Raw genomic sequence first — 24934 nt, 5'->3', positions numbered from 1 at the left:
AATTAACATGCATTTCTGCCTCTTTTAATGGTACTTAGCCATGGCTGAACTGATGCATGAATAATGGAATCAAATAATGTCAGTGCTGAACATTCTGTGATGAGAACCAAGTGTTTCTCCTCACTGCCCCAGTCTGGAATCTGCTCACTCCACAGGATCATTTCCACCTGTGATTTTCCTTCTCTGTGAGTTGGCAGTAGGTATAGACTGGGAGGTGGTTTCTCTTTGCAAGATTTGATTACCTATGAAGAGAGGCATTTTGTCCTGATTAGGCCAGGACAGACCCGGTTTGTGCACATTGTCCTGATGTAATTATTCATAGCGCTCCCTTTCGCTCTCAGGAGTGTCTGTGCTGAATGACGAAGTCTATATTAACTTATAAGGATGTAGAAAAGTGCAGCCCTTGATAAATTTCAAAGTGCTTTGTATACATAAAAGAAAAGAGACCAGTCATATGGAATTGTGCACGATGTGAATAATTTTCCCAGAATCAGCTTTTGCATATGATGGTAGAAACTTGATTGTCCTTATTTCCTTTTGCATAAGGGGGTGCTGTTTACGGTCTTAGGATCGATTTTGCTTATTACAACTTGTAATGCGCTATTTGGATAGGGGACATATCTCAATTAAACATACTAATATTAGGTTACCTTGTGTTAAAAAAATCATCAAAGAAGGTCATTGGCATTTGGATTTGAGCTTAGAGATGCCCCATAGATGAGCTCCTATATACATCTCAGCTTCCTAATTGTTCTTGTTTGTCCTTGTGAGGATCCTAAAGCCTTTTCTTAATGTGAGGGCAAGTTCTTAAAAGCGTATACATGTTTTATCCAGCAGAGGGTGTGTTTGCAGCAATGTTCCTTTTCTCCCTCCTCCTCCCCACTCCCCGCCTAGGAAATGAACCACCAGGTTTCTGCCAGAACCTGCCATATTCAGGATGACATATGATGCTGTTAAAATAACATCTAAAGGTTAGAGAAATATCAGTAATAAGTCCTAAATTGGGCATAGATTTCAAGAAACACCCCCTAAAAAAGTCTAGAAATTAATAGTCATAATCTGATGAAAAACCCTAGCTGACATCAAAGAAACCTCTTGCCTTCTTTTTAAAGAATTCCACTTAATGCATAATTCAGTGAGCCCAGGAAACATTCTGGGAAACTTTTGGATGGATATCAGCCTTTTAATTCAAAATTATGCACGCTGGGAAATGGTTGGCACTGAATGTGGCAAACCTACTAGGTAATTTACACCAGCAATCAAATTGCAATTACAGAGGAGATTAAAACATGACTTTAAACAGTCTAACTCCACCCTCAGGGCTACTAGCTATTTGGTAAACATAGCAAGGGAGCCTGTAATTAAAGGAAACTTCTCATTAAAAATTCTGACCCTCTTCAGCTTTGTTAGGGTGACACTATGAAATCCCAAGAGACAGGGAAGAAAGCTTCCTTTCAACTAGTTCTGGGAAGGAGTGGCTTCACATCTTCAAGAGGGTGCATTTCTTCTGATAGTGTCTGCTCCATCTCCTACTAGTTGTTTTTTTTGAAGTTTATATTATTCTTGTTTTTTAAGACTAGCTTGAAAGTGTCTCACATCTGGAGACTAAATATAGAGGAGAGAGTACATTCAGACTGTGACAATGACATAGCCAGATCATTTGAAGTGCTAACACTCAGGCATCCTATCTAATAAAGAGGGAATATGCTATTTGACTGCCCCGCCCTCAAAGATGGCAGCGCCCACAGCCAATAAGGAGGGAATATGCTAATTACTGCCCCTCCCTCAAAGATGTCAGTGCTCACAGCCACAAAATGGCGGCACCCAGTCCCCTCAGCTCCGCGAACCTGCCTCCAGAGTCACCCAGTCTCCTCAGCCTCCCAGCTGCCCAGGGCCACCCGAGGCTCAGGTAACCAGGGCCAGCCAAGGCTTGCACTGCCGGCAGTGGCAGCAGTAGAGGTGTGATGGGGCATCGCCAGGTCGCCTCCTGCCCCTGAGGGCTCCCGGACTGTGAGAGGGTGCAGGCCAGGCTGAGGGACCCCCCCTCCAGTGTGTGAATTTTCATGCACCGGGCCTCTAGTAGTTTTATAAAGAGCCAGTGCCATTTCTGCACGTCTTTTGATTATGCTTAGATGCTTATAGTCTACTTTCCCCTGAGGAGCTTTAAATAGCCATCTGGTCTGAATTTGGGGGGAAGCCCAAGGTAGAGGTAAATGATTTGGTGGGGAAGATTATCTTAGCCCTTCTCTTCACTCCTGGGTGCCAATTCCTCCAGACCCCATCTCCACATACATTTCTTCAGGATCTTGCCTCTCAGAAACTCATGCTCCACTAGGGTTCTAGCTGATAAAATGTCAGGACCTCTTAGGAGGTCCTGAATGGACAAGGAATTTTCCTCAGTAGAGGAATGAAGTTAACATGATGGCAGCTACGATGCCAAAGAGTCCTGGCCAGCAAGACATGCCCATGGGACACAGCCTACCTGGCATTTGGAACTTTAATAGCAACCAAGGCGTGGCCTGTTAACAACACATTATAACCTTTCAGTACTTAACTCATGCTTTATTAATATTTTTTATTTCAACCAAGCCAATATGTTAAGCTGATCCCAAATGAATGGGCACTCTAATGTTAACAGTGCTTTAAAAATGAGGTTGATTAAAAATTCAGTTTGTGTTATCTGAACCTGAAGTAAATAACTGATTAAAGAGGAAGATATATAGCCCTCATTTTAAAGACATTTAACTCTGCTTCCTTGTACGAACTGGACACAATTCTAGGCAGATTAAGAGAGATTAAGATAATTTGGATGATGCCCAAGATGTTTCATTTCTAAAGACCCATGAAACTGGAAGAGTGTTTTCAGAAATTCTCAGGAATATAATTAATTACTGAGGTGGGCCCTTGGAGACAGGAACTGCTGCAAGCCTGATATGGACCTTTTATCTAGTTAATTAGCTTTATGGAGAGAATTTTGCGCATTTAGCAGATGAGTATAGATTCTATTACATGAAACACAATGCAATTTATTTCTATGTTGTACTTTTAAATTAGGGGTGTTGGGAGAAAAATAATCTTACAACTCTGAAATAACTCAAGGAGTTCTGATAATAATGAAGGGCACTGTGATTCGATTTCATTCTCTCCACTAAATGATGTCTTGAAAATAAAATAAAAATGTAAATATAGTGCCCTCCAAATCATTCAAAATAAGGGTGTGACTCAGAAATTTAGCTGTTTACTATATAGAGAGAACTGGTTGTCTACATATGAATGAGCTAGGCTTCAAAAAGCTGTTCAGAAATCCCCTTGATCCTAAGTCCAAAGTGATTGGGAGGAGTTTATGTCTATAATTCCATTTCAACTAAACACATAAAGTGGTAAAATGGGCACATTATTCTCTTCCCAAATAGATCAATTTTTCCATATAAAAAAATCTGCTGGGATGGGATTACCCTCAATGTTCCCTGGAAATGCTGGGAAGAATTTTTCAGCAGCTGTTATTGTTCTTCACAACTTTGATGCTCACTTTGATTCTGTTTAGACTCAAGTGGGTTTTGAAACCATTGAACCACCTGTGGCTTAAAACAAAAGTTTCAACAGTAACCCTTTTACAAAGAGTCCATTCTCAGTTCTTGGTTGTAATTCTAGCAACTTTTTGGGTCAACACAAAGGTTAACAGGCATCAAAGGTAAATATCAATTCAATAGCCACATACTCCAAAGTTACCTCTTTTCTTAGCTGCTTCTCCTTGCCTCCTGATGCACAAGTGCAAAGGCTTTTCCCAAATTTTGAGTCACTCTTTGTCCCTGATAATCAGCTCAATTCCCCAATGCTTACTCTACGTGCATAGCAAAATTGGGCATGTTTCTCAGCACTTAGGAACAATGACCTCATGCCTCTCTTACATATTTATCTCCTTACTAACAATTTTAATATTTTCACTACTTTTTACCTTTTAAAGTGAGGAAAATACTTTTCATTAAAACACTTCAAACTAATAAACTACTATGGTTGTGGACATGGTAACCAGATATAATTGCTCATACCCAACACATCCTGAGTTCAATCAAAGTGACTCCACTTGTATCTATTTTAAAATACTTAACCAGTATTCCCTAAATACTGGTTAAAGGGATAATTATATTAAATTTAAAAAAAAAAACAACACCTCAATAATTTTGACTAAGTAACCTTGAAAGTTCCTTCCCATTTTGCCAACGTAGGAAGGGAAAATCATACACCTAAGATAGAAAAACAAAAATGGTTCATGGTGTGATTTAATTGCTTTTATTAGTTCTTTTAGGATGAGGCTAAAAATGGCTTAAAGTTCAAAAGTTGATTCTTTATATTACCAATAGGAAAACGATTTGAAAAGACATAAAACTAAATGTCTTTTTTCCCGCCCTTGAGCAAATTTACTGTTGTCCCTTCTCATGAACTTTTACTCTAAGGCGGGCACGTGAAGCAATTGAATGGCACCTCCTGTGCCATAAACAAAAATTTATGGTTGAAATAAGTTGCTGTCAGTTTCTGCTCTCCCTTTCCTACTTCTTACCTAACATTTCCCTTATGGTGAAATATTCACATGAAAATAGATGTTCTGGGCAATTTTATTATGAGCTCCAAACACACACGAAAAATGACACACTGGCCTGCATCGATTAAAGATGCTCCCACGGGACAAGAAACCAAGAAACAGCGTTGACTAGATTAAATTTTTTATGAAGTGGGGAAAAATGATCCTTTGTTTTAGTGATACTGAAAGATAAAGGCACTCGTCTGTGGTGATGTTATGTAAAAAGATAGGAACTTATTCCAGTGAGTATGTTTTTATGTGATTGTGTGTATGTGACAAATGAGTGTTTTAATTACAATTTTCAGGGAGGGGGGGGGGGGAAGGGAAGAACTTCTTTTCCAAAAAGATTTTTTTAAATATGTGTTTTGATTCATTTTAGAGAGAGAGGAAGGGAAAGGGAGAGAGAGAGGAGGAGAGAGAGAGGAAGAGAGAGAAAAGTTGATGTGAGAGTGGAACATCAATCACCTGCCTCCTGCATGCCCCCTACTGGGGATGGAGCCTGCAACCTGGGCATGTGCTCTGACCTGGAATCAAACTGGCAACCTTTTGCTGCATGAGCCAATGCTCAACCAACTGAGCCACACCAGCCAGCACTGTACAAGTATATTTTTTAAAATGTAAATGACTAAACAGGTGGTTTTATTGCCCTAGTACTTCTTTCATGGCCCTTGACGCATCCTGCCTCACATTATGTTGCAAGATATATTCTTGCCTCTCCCAGAGTAGTGGTTGTTGGAGGGTAGTGGTCACATTTTTTTTTCTTTGTCCCCTTTCCCTTTTCTAGTGTCTAACATAAGAAAGATGCTTCAATAAGTGTTGCAGAAATGACTTAATACTTTGATCAATGAAGCCCATAACATTTTATGATGGTCTATCATTAATAATAAATTATAATGGGGATAGAAATAGGCCACCTTACTATTACTGTTATGCACAGGATGTGCATGAGGCCAGAACAACTTGAGGATTGCCTGAAGTAACACAATTAGATTAGGGGCTTTGTGTGGTGGGAAGACAGGTTTACAGAGAGAAGAATATCCTATTATCACCACAGCATTCGGGGCTGAACAAGCATCACTCAGTGGCTTTCTCTTTCTTTTTGTAGCTATCATCAAGGACTGTATGGTAGGAAGTCTAGATGTGAGTGTACAAATTTCTATAGAAGCACATTGCTATTTTTGTAAGTACTTTTGTCCAGTCTTGAGTCTGGAGCATAAAAATGACAACAATGTGAAGAGTAAATTCAGGTGTGTTTAGTTGGTGATGCAAAATGGAGAGAATTGATTCTGGCTCTAATTGAGTACCTTGAAGATTTTAACAAAAGGCTTGCTCTTTAGACATTAAAATGTCTTAGATTCCTCTGTATTTATGAAAGATACATATTAGGATGTCAACATTGACAGGTCTCTTTAGGTTTATTTATTAGCTTTTTGGGTGTGTAACCATAATTTTAAAAAGTGCCCTATTCTAAATCTTTGATATTGTTCCTGTCACTTCTTTCTCAGAGCCTCCAAATGGCTTCTCATAGAACAGAGTGGAAGCCAAAATCCTTACAAGGTCTCCCAGGACCTGGACCCCACCACCTCTCTGATCTCACCTCCTCTCTTTCTTCCATGCGAACTCCATCCAGCCACACTGGCCTCAGTGCTTCCCTGAAACACATCAAGCAGGCCTCTCACCTCAGGCCTTGTTATTTCCTTCCTGGGAATGCTCTCCCTCACTATTTCCACACGGCTATTTCCTACTTCCTTCAGGTCTCTGCTCATATATCAAATCGTCAGTGAAGTTTCCCCTTAACACCTTTTATAAAACAGTAACTCATCCCACTCAACTCCCACACACACACCTGGGACTCCCTTGTCCACTCACCCTGCTTTATTTTTCTCATGGCATATACCACCATGCGACAGGCTGTATATCTACTGGCTTATTTATGGAATAGAAGCTCTGTAGGGTAGAGCCTTTGTTACGTTTCACTGCTTAATTCCTGATGTAGAGAAGATCAGCAATAAATATTGAATGACTACATGAAATTTACATGATTCTTCCAAGTTCACTTCTAATCCCATCTCCTTCAGGGAAGTCTTTCCAGGGTGAGTGGAATGGGGAGTACCATGCTCTTTAACTACAACCAGAAATTTTAATCTTCCCAGGAATACCTTAGTCATATGAAAGGTAAAAACAAAATTACTGTATCTGGTGGTTCTATTTGGCACTCAACATATATGTTGTGTTTCTAACTATTAACAGATGGATCCAGGAGTGGCTAGGTGGCTTGCCCCAAGCCACAGAGCCATGCAGCCTTAGATCTAGAATAAATATGAACTTTTCTGATTCAGTCTCTTGTTCTGATGAGTGCCAATATTCTTTCAAGACGTGCCAACAACAAACAAAACCAGGCTAATTTTGCCCTCAGTCACATTTGTCTGCTTTGTTAGACAAGAATCACTATATGCCTGTGACCTGGGAAGCTGAGGGGATATATCACTGGATAACAATCAAAACACATTTTCTAATCCAGGAGGGTTCTTTTTCTTTGACCTTGGTCAGGTCATTTTGCCTCTCCCGTCCTCCATTTTCTTATCGATAAAATGAGGACTAATAACATCTACTCAACCTAGTTTACAGGGTTGTGGTAAGACTCTAATATAGTGTATTTAAAGTGTTTAAAAAATGACAAAGTGATGAGTGAGATGCATTTTCACAACTATTATTAGGCTTCTGAATTTGGGGCAATATCTTCATTTTAGTTTCTTGTTGAATAAGCTCTTGTGATGGGCCATCAAATGTGAGGGACAAGGAAATAAACTCTTGGCACACTGTGGCCTGCTATTTAACTGTTTAAATGGGATGAGCTTGCACACTAATGGAACTGTGTTCATTCAATCTCTGTAGTTTGGATGATGAAATTTAAACTGTAGATGCCAGTAAAAAGGAGTAGAAGGTTGGAATATCAACCTCTTGTTTTCTTACTTCTGTTGTCAAATTATTTGATCTTATTTCACTTCTGAAAGTGTCTGTCAGTATCCTAAATATTGCTATAATATTTTAAATAAAATTATGATATAACATTTCAGAGAAAAAGGAAACAAGGAATTCATTTATTTTCCTTTTTAAAATACTGTTTAGCTATTCATTCAGCAGCAAAGACCCTTGCAAGACAAAAGATAAAAGAACTTAATAAATGTCTGCACTGAAAAGAGAGGAGTTAAATGGTGGGAGGATTATCGTGTAAGTTCATAGGGAGAATCTAGGCAGGCAAACACAGGTACGGAGATATCTCTGGAAGTTGGCACTTCTACTTTCCTCTTAGAAGCATTTTATTTACATTTTTCTGTTTAAAATATTTCTGGAGATGACACAGAGTTTTTAATAAATAAAAATGAAGAGGATATACATAACTGCATTATCCAAAGGCTTTCTTTTTGATGACTGAAAAATGTTAACTTTTCTGTTTTCTGCTTTTGTTAAAATTGAACTAATTAGACTATAAGCATTTTAGGTACAGAAAACATTTTTTAAGTACCCCAAGAAGCTGATATAATGCTACCATGGGATTATTGGTCACTGGATATTCTATATAAACAAAAGTTTGGATAAAAAATTCTTAAGTTCTAATTTATGAAAGTACCAATGGTATTTTTAATTTTTTTAGAAACAAAAGTTGATATATAGCAAATTATATATCAACAACATGAACACAACAAGAGTAACTTCAGAATACACCAAAGAAACAAATCCCTAAAGCTAGTATGGTCTTGGATGGAAATTCTGGAAGTTTCAGACCCAGTATATTTTCCCTTTTTTAAAAATATCAATTTACTTTTAATTAAGTATAGAGCTTTGTAATAGAATGAAAGAAAGGGGGAGAGGGAAGAAAAATGCAGTCTTAAACAGCATTTAAGATAAGTGACCTGTAGTCTGAATTTATCTTTTTGCAATTTACTATTGATTTTTGGAAATAACAGTATGATAATTGTGACTATTGATCTAGTACAATTTGATGCTCTCAGAGGAAGGAGCAAAGTATAAAATTGGAGGCCTTTGCTATGAGTCATTCTTTATTGAAGACACCATTATGGCAATTAATGAAAGAGTTAACACATTCCTTTTTGGATATTGAACATTTGGGGGAAATTGTTTATTATTGCAACTGCACACAGTGAGCTGAGCTAAGTGCTGATAGAACAGGCGTTTTTTTTTCTGAATCACTTGTAAGTAATTCCTTTCTTTATTTTGGCTTTCTAGTGTCCTGTTGAGGATAAGGAGGTATATGGAAGTGGGAAAAGGTGTTTCTAATGCAACCAAGATTGGAAACCTCTAGAAGACTAGTTTACTGTGGAGAATGCTAGGTGTCCCAAAGGTCAGGAATATAGGCTAAGCTTATTTTTAAACTATATATTAGTTATAGTTTTTAAAAATACTCAGAATATTTTGTTCAATCTCCAGATACCTATGTAAGTGATGTTATTGTAAATATACACGATATCCAAAAAGTCTGAAAGTATATAGGAAATTATATATATTATATATATATATATATTAGATATATTATATCTACACTAATAAAAGACAAAGATGCTAATTGACTCTACCTTTGCTATACCCTAAGCCACGCCCACCAGCCAATCAGAGTGACTATATGCAAATTAACCCAACAAGATGGCGGCTCGCAGCCACGGAGCTGGAGCAAGCAGGAGGCTTGGTTTCCCGTTAGCCCTGAGCCAGCTGAGGCCTCCGCTCATGGCAACAAAGTTTCAATTATAGAACACAAATAAATCCCAGATACCTGCTTCCAGCCAGCCTCCACTGGGAGCTTGGGTGGCTGGGGATTGTGGCCAGCCTGCAAACAGCCATCAGCCCCTCACCCAGGCTGGCCACACCCTCATGGGGTGAGGGTCCCCGCTAGGGGGCTTAGCCAGCCTGAAAATGGCCTCAGCCCCTCACCCAGACTGGCCAGGCATCCCAGCAGGCCTCCCCCCGCCCCCACTGAAGGGGCTGTGGACAGCCTGCAAACAGCCATCAGCCCCTCACCCAGGCTGGCCAGGCATCCCAGTGGGGACCCCTACCCTGAAGGGGCTGTGGCCAGCCTGCAAACAGCCATCAGCCCCTCACCCAGGCTGGCCAGGCACTCCTATATAATAAAAGGGTAATATGCAAATTGACCCTAACAGCAGAATAATTGGGAATGACTGGTCACTATGACACACACTGACCACCAGGGGGCAGATGCTCAATGCAGGAGCTGCCCCCTGGTGGTCAGTGTGCTCCACAGGGGGAGCTCTGCTCAGCCACAATCCAGGCTGACGGCTGCCAGTACAGCAGTGGTGATGGGAGCCTCTCCCGCCTCCTCAACAGTGCTAAGGATGTCCAACTGCAGCTTAGGTCTGTGCCCCACTGGCAAGTGGACATCCCCTGAGGGCTCCTGTGCTGTCAGAGGGATGTCTGATTGCCAGCTTGGGCCCGATCCCCCAGGGAGCGGGCCTAAGTCAGCAGGTGGTCATCCCCTGAGGGGTCCCAGACTGTGAGAGGGCACAGGCCGGGCTGAGGGATGCCCCGAGTGCACAAATTTTTGTGCACTGGGCCTCTAGTATATATATATATCAGTGATGGCGAACCTATGACACGCGTGTCAGAGGTGACACGTGAACTTATTTTTTTGGTTGATTTTTCTTTGTTAAATGGCATTTAAATATATAAAATAAATATCAAAAATATAAATCTTTGTTTTACTATGGTTGCAAATATCAAAAAATTTCTATATGTGACACAGCACCAGAGTTAAGTTAGGATTTTTCAAAATGCTGACAGGCTGAGCTCAAAAGGTTCGCCATCACTGATATATATCATCATCATCATCACCTGAGGATATGTTAAAAAACAACAATAACAACAACAACTTGATTTCAGAGAGAAAGAAAAGGAGAAAAAGAGAGAGAGAGAGAAACATCAATATGACAAGGAAACCTTAATAGGTTGCCTCCCATATATGCCCCAACTGGGAATAAAACTCATTCAACCTAGGTGTGTGCCCTGATTGGGAATTGAACCTGCAACTTTTTGGTGTACAAGATAATGCTCCAATCAACTGGCCAAGGCTAGTAAATAATGTATTTATCATGCTATTTCCTGATAAGCAAGGTGATAGAATCCATTTCTTACATACTTTATTGAGGGTGATTACTCTTTCCTGCTTCATAGACAGGATGGCTCTTCAAATGAATCAAGATAAATTAAGGTTATTAAATACTAATAATAGTCATAACAACTATCCTATCTAATAAAGAGGGAATATGCTAATTGACCCTCATGTCGTTGCAAAGATGGCAGAACCCACAGCCAATAAGGAGGGAATATGCTAATTGACTGCCCCGCCCTCAAAGATGGCAGCACCCACAGCCACAAGATGGCCGGCAGGGGAGGGAAGTTGTGGGTGATTAGGCCTGCACCAGAGGGCAGTTCGGGGCAACTGGGCCAACAGGGGAGCAGTTAGTTTCTGTGCTTTTGTGGGAATTACAAATGTTCCAGGGGAGAAAGCAAGATCAAGAGCAGCTTGCTCTTTCAGAGAATTCAAAGCCCATTCAGCTAAAGATGTGACCATTACCATTTTGGCTTCCTCACTGTGCCTTGGATGGCCCACAGGGATCAGGCCTAAACTGGCAGTCGGACAACCCCTGAGGGGTCTCAGATTGGAGAGGGTGCAGGCTGGCCTGATGGACACCCCCCCAGTGCATAAATTTCGTGCACCAGGCCTCTAGTCTCTCTCTCTATAAAAACCTAAGCGACCATTATGACTGAATGACCAGAACGACCAGTTGACCAGTCACTATGATGTGCACTGACCACCAGGGGGCAGATTCTCAATGCAGGAGCTGCCCCTTCGTGGTCAGTGCACTCTCACAGCCAACCTCCCATGGCCAGCCAACTGCCCGCAGTCCCCTCTCCCTGGCTGGCTGGCCCCCATGGGCCGCTGGTGCTAAACCATTTGTAGATTGCCTGCTTCTGGGTTGGGGTTTCGTATGTAGCAGAGCAGCTCCCTTGCTGCAATCTATTGAAAGTCAGCCCTCGACACAAGGGTTTGTCTCACTCCCATCCTCTCCCTTCCCTGGGGGTCACCTGTCCACCACGGTGGTGGTGCGGCAATGAGGGAAGGAGGAGGGGGGACGGTGGGGAACCACATTGTGGCGGGGCAGCATTGGAGTCTGGTGACCATTCCTTTTGTGCCCCGCCTGGTGACTGTTGCCTCCTTTCGCAACCCTGCAGGGGCCTTTGGGCCCAGGACTGGGACAGGAAACCATGGGTGGGTGGCAGTGGACTCGGCCCCTTTCCCAGGGGGGATGAGGGCCAGCTCCCTCCTCAGAATCGGCAGCCAACCTCCTGCAATCCCTCTCCCTGCGGCCAGCCTCCCATGGTTCCTTCCTCCCCCCCACCTGCAGGAATTCGTGCACTGGGCCTCTAGTATGGTAATAATAATAGTAACAAGCAGCAGCAGCAATAGCAGGAAGCTCAGGCCAAAGTGGAAAATTACATTTCTAGAGGCTCCTGTTCTCCACTGTGTGACCTTAAAATGAGAATCATTTCTCAAGCTTCTCAGACACCAGAGCATGGAGGCACAGTGCATACACAAGTAAGCTACCACGTTAGTGGTGGCCTTTGGGGGTTTAAATCGTATTCTTGTGACCCCAGGAAGCTGACCAGGGAGAAAAGGGAGAAAAGAAGTACAGGATATTTATCTCTATGTTTTGGAAATGCTTTTGATCAGCAGAGCTGGAACAAGTTTCTGTGCTTTTGTGGGAACTACAAATGTTCCAGGGGAGGAAGCAAGATCAAGAGCAGCTTGCTCTTTCAGGGACTTCAAAGCCCATTCATCTAAAGATGTGGCCATTACCATTTTGGCTTCCTCACTGTGCCTTGGATGGCCCTGAACTTTTCAAGAGGAGAGCCTTGCTGGGTCGGCGCCAGCTTGAACAGATTCCTTGGAGTGCAGTGTCCCAGAAAATCTGCCCTTCCCGGCCTGTGCTCTGGGGTTACAGCCCCATACCAGGAGTGATCCTTGTACCTACTGGACTACCCATCTGCCTCTCTCCCAGGTGTGGAGAACTGTACATGTAAAACAAGGTTGGACTATCTATACCAGGCTTCAGGTCTTCCCTGATCTCAGTAGTCTGTCTCTTTGCTGGTACCAAGTGATGAGTGTGAAAATATAAGAATAAGAATAAGAATAAGAATAAGAATAAGAATAAGAATAAGAATAAGAATAAGAATAAGAATAAGAATAAGAATAGGAATAAGAATAGGAATAAGAATAAGAGAAAGAAGAAGAAGAGGAGGAATAAGAAGAAGGAGAAGGAGAAGGAGAAGGAGAAGGAGAAGGAGAAGGAGAAGGAGAAGGAGAAGGAGAAGGAGAAGGAGAAGAAGAGACAAGCAATGAACTAAATGAACAAAAACAATGTAAGAGCTGTGTGTTCCATTACCCAATCCTATTATGAGCACCAGTCTAGCAATAACAAGAAATTGTCCTTTTGTCTGTAAGCCAAGCTATTGGAGTAAGATTTGTACAGTGAGTCTAGATTTCTTCTAGGCATAAGATACACAACTTTTTCTAATCCAAAACAAAAACTGAAACAGAACTCAAAGACCCTCATGCTGAAGCCCCCCTAATCCTGCTCTGGCGCCCAATGCTGGTAAAGCTCCATGCTGCAGACCAGCATCTTGTTTCCTGTTAGGTCCTCAGGTCTAAAAACATCTATGGAATGAATGACTAAATCAGGACCCTGATGGTTTGGTCTGTCACCAATTATGTGATCTTGATAAAATTTCTATCGTCAAATTCTCAATTTCTCCATTATCGAGCGTTTTAGCCAAACCCTGCAAATCACTCAGAGGAATGTCATAAATGTTAATCCCAAGATAAGGGAATTCTGGGACATATCTTGGAGCACCTCTGGCACTATGTTCAGTAAGTGGGAACTCTTTCTTTTGAGTTGGATGTACTCTGGTTACCGCATCACCCTGACAGCTGAGTTGACTTTTATGTGCTTCCGTAGTGAAGATAATAATACTGACATTCTGAATTTCCACCTCTGTCAAGTGAGGAGTAGGGGCAAGTTCATCTTTGAGGAAGGCCTTTTATAACTCTATAATTTTGTTATATTCCACTTTCTGGAACTGGTCTCAGAACAAAATGTGAGAGAAATTATACTGTACTGTGAACATACAGAATGACAGTGATATTGCATTTCTTTAAATGTTTTACATCCTTTTCTGTTTCCTCTGCTTTTAACTGTCTTGAGTAGTTTAAGCTTTCCTTATACAGAATGAACTCATGAAATTTTATTCAAAGCAAGTTCTAAAAGTCACATGACACCAAACAATTCTCATTTAAATATTTACTTTAGAATTCTGAATGACATGGCTCTTTCAGATGAAAAACAAGTACTAATAAAAAATGCTTTGAAACTTTTATTTAAATACCTAAGATTTATATTCTATGACTCAGCTTTCAAAGTATGGGTGTTTATGAACCACCAGAGTTCCAAATAATTGAAAAAGTGGCCCAGGAGCATTAAAGGGAGAATAAATAAAAAGGAACACAAAAAGAAACATATTTCAAACCTACTGATTGATCATCTTTCATTCTTTTAACAAACATTCCATTACTATCTTGTGTGTGTCAGAAACTATGGTAGGAGTTTGGGATCACAGTCCTGTACTTCCCAGGCTCCTTGTGTATGTACGAAAGCAACACTGGATTTAGTGCCTTGGAGTTCAGTCTTGGCCTCTGCCACTAGCCTGATGATGGATGACCTTGGGCAAGTCACTTTCAGTTTTGGGGCTTCTTCTATAAAACGGTAATAGATAAGAGATTCGGCACTAATGCTGTTTGATTTTAAATTTATCTCTCTCAAATACAATGATAGCATATAACTAAAACACAGTGTTTAGGTTAAAAAAACACACAAAGTAAGTCATTCTAGAAATTCTAGAAGTCATATACATTTCTATTACAAAATTCATCTATATAATAAAAGCCTAAGCGACCATGACAGCGGAATGACTGGTTGCTATGATGCACACTGACCACCAGGGGGCAGATCCTCAATGCACGAGCTGCCCTCCTGGTGGTCAGTGCACTCCCACAGGGGGAGGCTGCTCAGCCAGAAGCTGGGCTCACGGCTGGTGATCACAGCAGCACTACTGAGTGGTGGCAGCAAGTGCAGCAGGCCGGGATGAGCGCAAGTGGCGTGGCGCCTGGTCCTGATTTGGGCTCCTCCCTGGCCACCTGCCGCTTGGTGCACTGATACATCCCCCGAGGGGTCCTGGACTGTGAGAGGCTGCAGGCTCAGCTGAGGATCCCCGCCCCCTGCCATGCATGAATTTTGTGCACCGGGCCTCTAGTTTGTTAATAAACAAAACACATACATTAAATTTTCACAAAAAAGAATAATATAAATCTATTTATTGTTTTTTCTCATTCCTTATTTATTCAGAAAACATTTACATAATACCCACTCTGTCCCAGAAATTGTGTTGGGTGTTTGAGATCAGAGATGAAATGGAGCTAGAGAAGGAAATATGAGTGCTATTCATAATCAACAAATATTTGCTGAGTGCCCATTATACTTGGATACATCAGTGAACAAAACTGATAATGATCCTTTTTTATGGAGTTTATATTCAAGCATGAAGATCAAATCATACAGAATAAACATGAAAATTATAAATGATGTGGTATGAGAAAAGGAGAAAAAAATCATGGTGTTAAAAAAGTAGAGCAGGTTAAAGGGTAATGGGGCACCTGTGGTGGGGGTTGGTTCAGTACATCGCAGTTTTAAGAAGTTTGCCAGGTGGGCCTCATTGGGAAGCTAACATTTATGTAAAGGCTTGAAGGGAATAAGGGAATTAATTAGCCATAGGAGGTATCTGGGGAAAGACATTAGGAGCAAAGAGAACTGTCAGTGAAAAATCCCTAAGTTTAGAAACAAGGGTGCTAGAATGAAATGAGAATGGGGGGGGGAGTAAAAGGAGGTGACAGAAGAGTAGTAAGAGTCAGGGAGGGGGCAGAACAGGTAGGGCCTTGTAGGACATTTTAATGTACACATTTAGATAATTTAGCATCTTGGTATCTTCCCATGGTAATGCATTTTCTTGTCCAATCCTCATATTTACCTGGTGGCCGAACTAAATTCCCTCTCTTTTCTGTAGTTTAAATGTTTCATTTTCATTTTTATTTATTGATTTGAGAAACCTTGGAGTATTATTGGGATGATGCTCTAACCAACTGAGCTACCCAGTCAGGGCCTAAATCTGTTTTCCACCCTTCTACTCTCTTCTGAGTTGGAGAATGACTGGTAATGCCAGACAAATTGAGAAAGTGAAATACCACTTCCTGGTCAGGTCTGCACAGCAAACCAAATTGTAGAATCAAAGTCAGTTATTGAACAAAGCAGACCAAAACAAAATGAACAAACACACAAAACCAACTTTTTAAAAATCTAAATAATGGCCTTATTTCTCTATTTTTCTTTAAGATTTTAGACTCAAACAGTCAGGGAATGAAGAGAAATATTTTGGTTACATAAAACACCGTCCAAAGGCTCCCTGAAATTTAAGAGTTCTCTTTCTAGGAGCTTTTGATGAGTAGATATATTTGCATCCTCAGGAGTAAGGAATGAAGTAGAATAACAAAATTAACTGATGCACATGGTGAATAAAGATAAGTGATTACTCCAAGGTAGTCAGAAAGGGAAAGAAGGATGCTTATCTTATTCATCCTTAAGAATTAAGTGCATTGTAGATATGATTTATAGATACCCGAGAGTTCATTTATATTTAGGGTAAAGATATCCTTTTTTTACTGACTCTATGGTTCATTCTTATTTTCTGGAGATGTCAGTGGGAACTTACCTGTTACTCTGAGATAGAAACCAATGTGGGAATACAGAGCACAGAAAAGGTTTTCATCTTTACCACCTACAAAAGTCATTCTAATATTAAGAGATGGTATCTGTCAGATGGGTAGGAAGGAATATTGACATAATTGATTTCTGCTACTTTTGGCTCCCTGTGGGTAAAATGAAGAAAAGATGTGCAAGAATGAAGGCTGGTCATTTTTGTAATTGTCTTCAAGGCTGGTTTAGGGATTAGAATTCTAAAATAGAAACAATAGTCATGGGATCCTCTCTTAGTATTACCAGTGATTTTTCAGACCATTTGACTTCTGAGTGATCACCTAGAAGGGAGATCTGAGAATTGCCTCTTGCTCCAATGATGGTATGATTTGAGCATATACACTTTCCTGTCTTAAATGATAAATTAATTGAAACAGACTGTGCAGACTAGAATGATACCTCAGTGCCATGGGACATTATTAGCAATTTAGGCAAATTGAAAGCATGTTATCATTGTAATATTTTTGACATAAAAATCTTTTGTGCCCACTAATATTACATACCATTTAATCCTTTAGAATTAAGCTAAAGTCCCCAGAACCAGTACTTTAATGCACTAATATTACTTGCATCTTAGTAGAGAATGGTACCCTAAAGATTTTGTGCTTCTTATATGTTAGTTATGCATAAAAATGCAATGTTATATTTAGAAATATTTAGAGATAAACAGAGAGGCAGCAAAACCCACTTTAAATACACTTTTGCATGTTCACTACTGTATCAGAATGACTTCCATCCGTCTTCAACTTGCTTATACTCAGGCTCCCAGAAAAAAGTTTCATTTCATAACATAATTTAAGAAAAGCCACAATTCTGAATGCCGACATGGAAATGTTTCTATATAGCAGAAGAAATAACCTCAAATACCTGGAAATCTCCATGGTCTGAGTAACTTTCCCTCATCCCCCCCCCCCCCCCGCCCCCCCCCCCCCCTGCCCCCAACTTGACTCTGGGAAAAGAGTGTGTGTTTCTCTCTCACCTACAGTGAAAGTTATGAGGTTCTTTTGCTCAAATCACCCACAAGGAAGCCTTGGAAGTTCATGTTCCTTAGGGAGCTGTCAGTTCTGCTAAGGAAGATTAAATGCCCTGATCCGGGTTGTCACATTTTACAGCGAACAACAAGCAAGAGAGCGAATGTAGCATAGCCCACATCCATCCGGCTGCTCCCACAAGCAGCCCTGCCTAGGGGGCCTTTCGATGTCACATAGGGTACCAGCCAAGACATTCACTAAACAATAAGAAAGAACATCAAAGAGCCATCGTATCGCATCTCACCATGTCTGTTTAACAGTTTAATCCCTTGCTGTGGCTGGGAAACCATTTCTGGGTGGCGGTATCTGCCTCCTGCTGGACATCCCTGCTTGCACCCTAGAAGATGAGGCAAGGCTCCTTGCTTACCTGTGAAGTTGATTTTCAGCAAGTAATCCTTGTACAGTTTCTTCCCGTCCAGGATCTTCATAGCGTCGCACAGCTTGGTGGTGTTGGGACAGAGGGTGCGTTGCATTTTGTGCAGCGCGTGGGCCATGGCGTAGACCGCGTTCACCACAAACATGATCTTGGATTCCTGCTCGTAGTTGCTGCTGTCGATGGCCAGGTGCTTGTCGCAGGGGCGCCGGTGGTTGCGCTTGTTCTGGAGGCTGCACTGGAACTTCTGCTCCCAGAAGTCCCGGAACCAGGGGTTGCGGTGGTTGGTGTAGGGGTTGAGGCTCTGGAAATAGCGATCAAACGGGCGGACCCGCTGCGAGGCCAGCTCCAGGGTGATGGCGCCGTAGGCCACGTGCTCGCTGCCCTTGACGATGCTCTCCTGCGCGCCCCAGCCATCGCTGGCCACCCAGGTGAAGGAGGCGTTGGCGCGGCTGGCGGCGGCGATGAGCTCCCGCGAGTCGTCCCCCCGCATGAAGAGGACCACGACGCGGGCGTTGGGCTTCTGCAGCAGCTCGCGGATCACGCTGTCGTAGGACTTGCGGATGTTGGAGCGCCCCACCTTCTCGGCCGTGGCGATGCAGATGTTGCGCAGGCGGGCTTCCTGCTCGAAGGCCTCGATCCCCGTCTCCCCGTAGTCGCCCTCCGAGGCCACGGTGGACACGTAGGTCCAGTTGAAGAAACGCAAGATCTCGGCCATGGCTTTGGCCTGGTAGAAGTCCGGGGGCACGGTCCTGGCGAAGTAGTCGTAGCGGGATTTGTCGCTGAGTTTGGCGCTGGTGGAGGCGTAGCTGATCTGAGGGATCTGGAAGAGCCTGAGCAGGTTTGCCACCTGGAGGAGGGAGCCAGGGGAAGCAGGTGATTTAGAAACCCAGGGACAGAAAAAACATATAGCACCAGGCTGTTTACCCAGCGCCTGTGTCCCCTCCAGATCACTGAACCTTTCCCGAAGCTTTGCCAGAGCGGTCCTGGATACTGCATTTTGGATATGAGGGAGCAGGTTCCAAGCAGATGATTTGGGAAAGGACATAGTAGAAAAATGAGAGTACCCCTCTCCTCCCCCACCTCCCCCCAGATTTTATGCTCGACCCTGGACTAGGATAACTCTTGTTCAGGTGTCCTCAGCGTGTTTGTTTGAAATGTGTGGGGTTCTCTTAAAACTCGGTCAAACAATGAGCTACAGTGACTCGGCCAAATTCAGTTTTTAGACAGTTTGGCTGCAGCCTGGATGTTGTCGAATTCTCACTTCCCCCTCTTTTGCTAAAACTGGCAGTTTCTGAAAGAGCCTAATTTGGGAACTGTATGCCACATGGACAGTTCAAATTAGACATTTATTATCTAGGTTAAGTAAAAAAAAAAAAAAAAAAAAATCATTTCTATTTGGTCCACCCCAAAGTTTAGGCATATACTTTTCTAAACTTCTGAAGAACTTGACCAGTATTTTCTTTTAAAACACTTCTTTCTATTTGAACAATGTGAAAGGAAAGCATACAAATGTTATCATTATAGTATTTTGGTTATAAAGCAAATACAGAAACATTGAGGATCTTGTCAAGAAAGAACCATTTCTTTCAAAATGTTTAAAACTTATTCTGAATGAAGGATTTAAATTTCTTATCATTCACCTGTCAATAATGTTTCACTATTTTTATTTATTATAGAATAAAAAAGGAAAGTGAAGTTAGCTTATCAAGAAGCATTTTATGCATAGAGTATTTGCATAAATATATTTTTAAAATATCTACAGAGATCATATATATATCTCTATATCTCTATCTCTATATCTATGTATCTATATATATATATAATAAGTTTGTTTTTATTTTTTCTGGCTACCTCACATATTCTGAACACTTCTATCTCTATACTGACTTTAATTAAATTACATAATATACAAAGTGGACTTCAATCAGAAACCACATTAAATATTCCTATATACTTTATAGAGTGTTTTCAAATTTTCCTTCTAGAATTATGGTTTCAGGTTGATATTTGACATGTAGGAATCACAGCTTTAAATAGGCAGCTGTTAGCAAAAAGCAGAAAAAATGTGAATCAGCAGACCTCTGAGTCCTGCTTAATCATCTGAGTCCTGGCAGGTTCACACAGCCCCACAGCATGTTCTTGAAGATTGGGACTGCTATACAGCTAATACTTCCGACATAGCCCAGAGCTACCACAAATGTTTTCTTTATCTTTTCAAATCTGGGTACCTCTTACTTAACTACAAATAGAACAGCTAGAAAATCTGGTACTTAGCATGCAGTATAATGCACATTTAAAACCAAATATTTCTTGCATTTTTGCATTTGGTAAAGACTTTAAAAAACATTTTAGGAGATGAGTGAGATTGGGGGAATAGAAGTCAGTGCATGGGTGGGTGGATGAAGACTAGTATAACATTTATTTCTTCTTGCCTCAGGATCAGGAGACCCTGGCCTATAGTGATTCATTTAGACATAGGAATATGGCTTGTTTTCTCAGCCTGATTGAGATGATTGAGATGGCACTGAGCCAGTACTGTCAATACCTCTACACTGAGTACCTGGCTTCCTTTGGGTTTATGTACTACTGTGTCGGAATGGTGATAAGAGTCTATGCAGAGGCTTTGTTTGATTATGGAGTTCCTGGTTAGCACTGGAGAGGCCATCTCATCTTGATGTTACAGTTTCTCATCTTCAAGTTATATTCATCAGGACTTGAACCCCTCAGGGAGGCAGAGAATGAAAGCACCTGAAAAATGCCCGAAGACATAGTCTGGCAACTAGGAACCACAGTGAAAGGATCCTAAACTGCTGAAACTGTTCTTCCAAGGGAACAAGTAATGGAAGCTGCTTAAGAAAATAGCTCATGTCTTTTGGCTGATAGGATCCTGTGGCTTCATGCCTACCTCTCCAGGATATCTGAGAACATTTTACAAGCAAGGCAGACTGTACAAGAGGATGAACTAGGCATGCAATACTGGCAATATGATGAAGGTTCTCTACATGGGGAAGGGGCACAGTGAGCTGTAGCATTTTGGGAGGGTGGTGGGTTAGGATAAAATTGTAGTTGTTGCTATCATTTTAAAGAGTCTCTCTCTCTCTCTCTCTCTCTCTCTCTCTCTCTCTCTCTCATAAGGAGTCTACCACTTACTATAGGCAAAGGAGGCATGTTCAGTGAGCTGAAACATAAGAATGGAACACTAATAAGGACGTAAGCATAATCTCAATTATATCACCTATATTGAATCATAGAGCAAAGTGTTGAACTGCTTTTATCATGGTGAGCTGTTCCTTTTAAAATTAAGTTCCTTGGATTATAAGAGTAAAAATGCTTAATATAAAAAGTAACCACCACAGAAGTCATCAGGTTATAAATCTTCCTTCCTTTTCCCCTCTCACCTATCCTAACTTGATTTCTACAGAGTAATAAAGTTTATGGTTTAGATTATGCATTTTAAAAATGTATTTATTCTATTGTAAAACCACTATGTGTATGTGTGTGTGTATGTGTGTGTATGTGTGTGTGTGTGTGTGTGTGTGTGTATATATATATATATATATATATATATATATATTCTCCTTTAATACTCACAATGGCCTTTCATGATAGATTAAAAAGTGGGGGCAAAATCAAGATTTAGAAGCAGATCTTTTCACTTTAAGTACCTTGGTCATTCTCTCGTAGCTTCCTGTCTACCCTCTCCTCTGTGACTATGAATCTGAAGTTTGAAGCTCAGAAAGACACTGAGGTTGAAAGAACAGGAGAGAGGAACCAAAGCAATAAGGTATGCACAAAGAATTGCCTGATTGCTATGAGCAGGAACTTTCTTTTTAGCATAAAACTTAAAACTAGAGTTGGGGATGTTCAGATAGTTGTTAGCTGGATGTTTTCTGTCTCCTTTGTCCCAAAACTGGGTATCTGAAATATTTCTGACTTGCTGTACTGGCCATATGGTTTCTCTGAGGAAAAAAAAAAGGAGAATAAGGGGAACTCCTACACTGGACATCATTTTAAAAATAAGAACCATTTTAGGATGGGGAAGTAATGTGAAATTTTGGAAGAAAGTTACCCAATTAGATTATTAGTAGGAGTATAGGAAGAAAAAACATGGTCTAGATATATATGCTTTAGAAAAAATGCTTTAAATGTAGAGACACACTGCTGATAGATAGAATCTCTAAAAAGGTTAAGAGAAATAGGAAGACTAAAAAAATAATTCCAACAATACAGAGTAGTCTCAACAAGACAGAAAAGACAAGACCTTCAAAAATCCCACTGGGTTGCAAGGGTACACTGGGGAATTTGAGTGTTAAAAGAACTAGTGACAAGGGATGGGTGTGGTTGGTATGTCCAGTCCTTGGGCATCTCCGTGGACAACATGAAAGATTGGCACAAACCTGTGAGAACTAGGAAGACTGAAGCAGAATGTGAAAATGGAGCAAAGTGGTTTTTCTCATTGGTATTGTTTTGAGTTTAAGTTATGTTTTAGATGAAGATGTGGTGGGAAGAGAGAAACACTGGGTGGGGAAGTTGGTTCTAGGTGAGTAAAAGAAAGACACCTGCCTAATCCCTCTTGCTTCTTCATTCTCCTCAATAAGAATATTTCCTAACCTGAAAATAGTAATACAATAATGTGAAGAAGTTATCTCACATCAAAGTGGGGAATAAGAGCAAAGCTCATACTCAGAGTAATTGAGTTTGCCTCCAGTTCAGAGTTCTGAAAGAAATCACATTGAATTATGTAATCAATAATCTTTGATAAATCAATAATGGGAGAACAGTCGGGGGTGCAAAGGAGGAAAAGGAACTATAAGTCAAGAATAAATATAAATTAATAAGTACGACATACTTTGGTAACTTTCTAGAATAGAGTTACTTAGAACTGAACAAGGCGAGTACCAAGAATTAGCACAGGTTCACTAAGAGTCAATTCCACTAGAATCTTTTCAATGTTAGTTGAACCATTCAGGGAAGAGTGGTAGCCATGGAGGACCATGACTTCCACAAAGTATTGATGACATTATTTGGACTCTTGTGGAAAAGGAAAAGTGACAGGAAATAGATGACAAAGTTAAATATATTAAAAGAGAACAGCTTGGAAGAAAGTCTGTATGAGATGGTCAAGTAAGATTAAATTTATATCAATGACTTTGGAAAAAAAAAAGATCTTTACATTTTAGAGATGGAAGAGCCATGACGATAATATAAGCCTTTTGTTTTATAGGAGAGGAAGCTGAAGCTACCGGGTGAAGTGACTTTCTAAAATTTACACAATCAACAAGTGAAAAGCAAAAATTAAACCCAGTCTCTTGATTTTTTCAAAGGACTTATCTCCCTCTCTGGCAATAAGATGATATTACAATAGGAAGAGATATGTTTCTGGGTTTAAGTTAAAATTACAAAAGTGAAGAAAGTATAAAAAAAACAACTAATAGAAAATGAGGGTACAGATGCAAAGTCAAGGGGGGGGGGTGCTAAAGTCAAAGGGGGATTATTAAGTGGTTTGCTTCCTTTAGATTCCAATTTAGATCCAACTGTTGAAGATGCATTATCTCCTTTAACTCCATTACAATCTTTTGAAGTAGAAACTACAATTATCTCATTTTAGATTGAGCACCTAGGAATCTTGCTGAAGAGCACATATGTGGTAAAGACAGGATTTGATCCCAGGCATTTTGATACTATGCTCAACTTCCCACACTAATACAATCAATTTTGCAATCCATGCTCTTAACCTCTGCCATACGTGATTCCTCACACTACAATGTAGTGACATATTTCAAGTTATAATATTCTTTTTTCCTTTTTTATTTCTAAAGACATGAGTTCCTTGATTTGAGAACCATAAGCAAGCGTTCCTTCTTATTAAATATGTACTTTTTCATTATCAGTTTATACTTTATAGTGGCTTCATAAACATTTGTTTACTGAATGACCATATACAGAGATAACAAGAGTTGTCTAAGAATTCAAGGGAAATTTCAACTGAAAGGTTGAAAGCTTCAAGCTATACATATCATGATCAGATTTGGCTTTATGATTTATGTGAAAAACATAATGACCTTATGGCAGAACCTCTTATTTCTAGGGCTTGAGAGACTGCAGGCAGGCTTAGCAGAAGCCCTTTGCACATGTGGCCTGTACTAGAGTTTTATATTTAATGTTTAAACACCTTGGACTTTCCATTTTCTGGATGGTTTGAATTTATCCAGGACTAGATATTACAATGTTTTCACTGTAGCCTATCATATGACAAATGTATTAACTCTTTTTTTTTTGCTCAAGAAGAAATGCTAGCATGCTGTTCTTGGCTAGGTAACTCGTAGATTTTCCAGTAGATACTATGATCTAAAATTAATAGTTTTGTCTTTTTCCAACTTCTGTAGTTGTATGGTGGAGTAGATGGTCTTCACATGCAATCATTGTCCAATACATGAATGTTACTTACATATTATTGACCATCTGCCACCATTTTCCCTTCCAAATGAACTCAAGTCTATTGAGTTTCTTCAGTTTACTATGTTCTCAAATGTACATGCTGTTGCACATGTGGATCTTGCTTAAGTGACATTTACCACCTGTCTGCTCAGTTAATCCATTCAAGGGCTCCTTTTCTGGGAAACCTTTTTGACACCTCACTTCAGGCTGAATTGTGTGCCCATTCTCTGCAACCCTTTCATTCCTTCATACATTTCCCGCATGACTCTAATCAAAGGATATGGTGATTTCTAGATTATTCACTGATTCCTCTACTGGAATGAAAGCTTTTAAGGATAGGAAATGTGTATATTTAACCCCATATTTCCTTAATGTCTTGCAGAGTATAGAGGTGCTACATAATGTTTGTTAAATGAATGAGTTGGTACATGAATCCATAGTTTCCTGCTTATCATGTAACTTTTTCTAATTACAAGGGTAGGTTTCTGTGGGAATAGCTGACCACCAGCAAGCAATATAAAGCTACTCTCAAACACTACTGATAAACAATTTCCTGTGC

General features: G+C 40.5%; 1 protein-coding gene across 1 annotated transcript in view; it reads right to left on the bottom strand.

The window, feature by feature from the left end:
* The window catches only part of GRM3 (glutamate metabotropic receptor 3), a 206918-nt gene that overhangs the window by 56409 nt on the left and 125575 nt on the right, over positions 1-24934 (bottom strand). The window contains exon 3 of the mRNA XM_070424160.1: positions 17929-18784. Coding sequence (XP_070280261.1) covers positions 17929-18784 — 856 coding nt within the window. The remainder of the gene's footprint in view (positions 1-17928; positions 18785-24934) is intronic.

This window comes from Myotis yumanensis, unplaced genomic scaffold (genome assembly GCF_028538775.1).
Source record: "Myotis yumanensis isolate MYYU_CA2020_CCGP unplaced genomic scaffold, mMyoYum1.0.hap1 SCAF_9, whole genome shotgun sequence".
Lineage (NCBI taxonomy): Eukaryota > Metazoa > Chordata > Mammalia > Chiroptera > Vespertilionidae > Myotis > Myotis yumanensis.
Note: the sequence above shows the minus strand (reverse complement) of the source record. Positions and strands in the feature narration are given on the sequence as shown.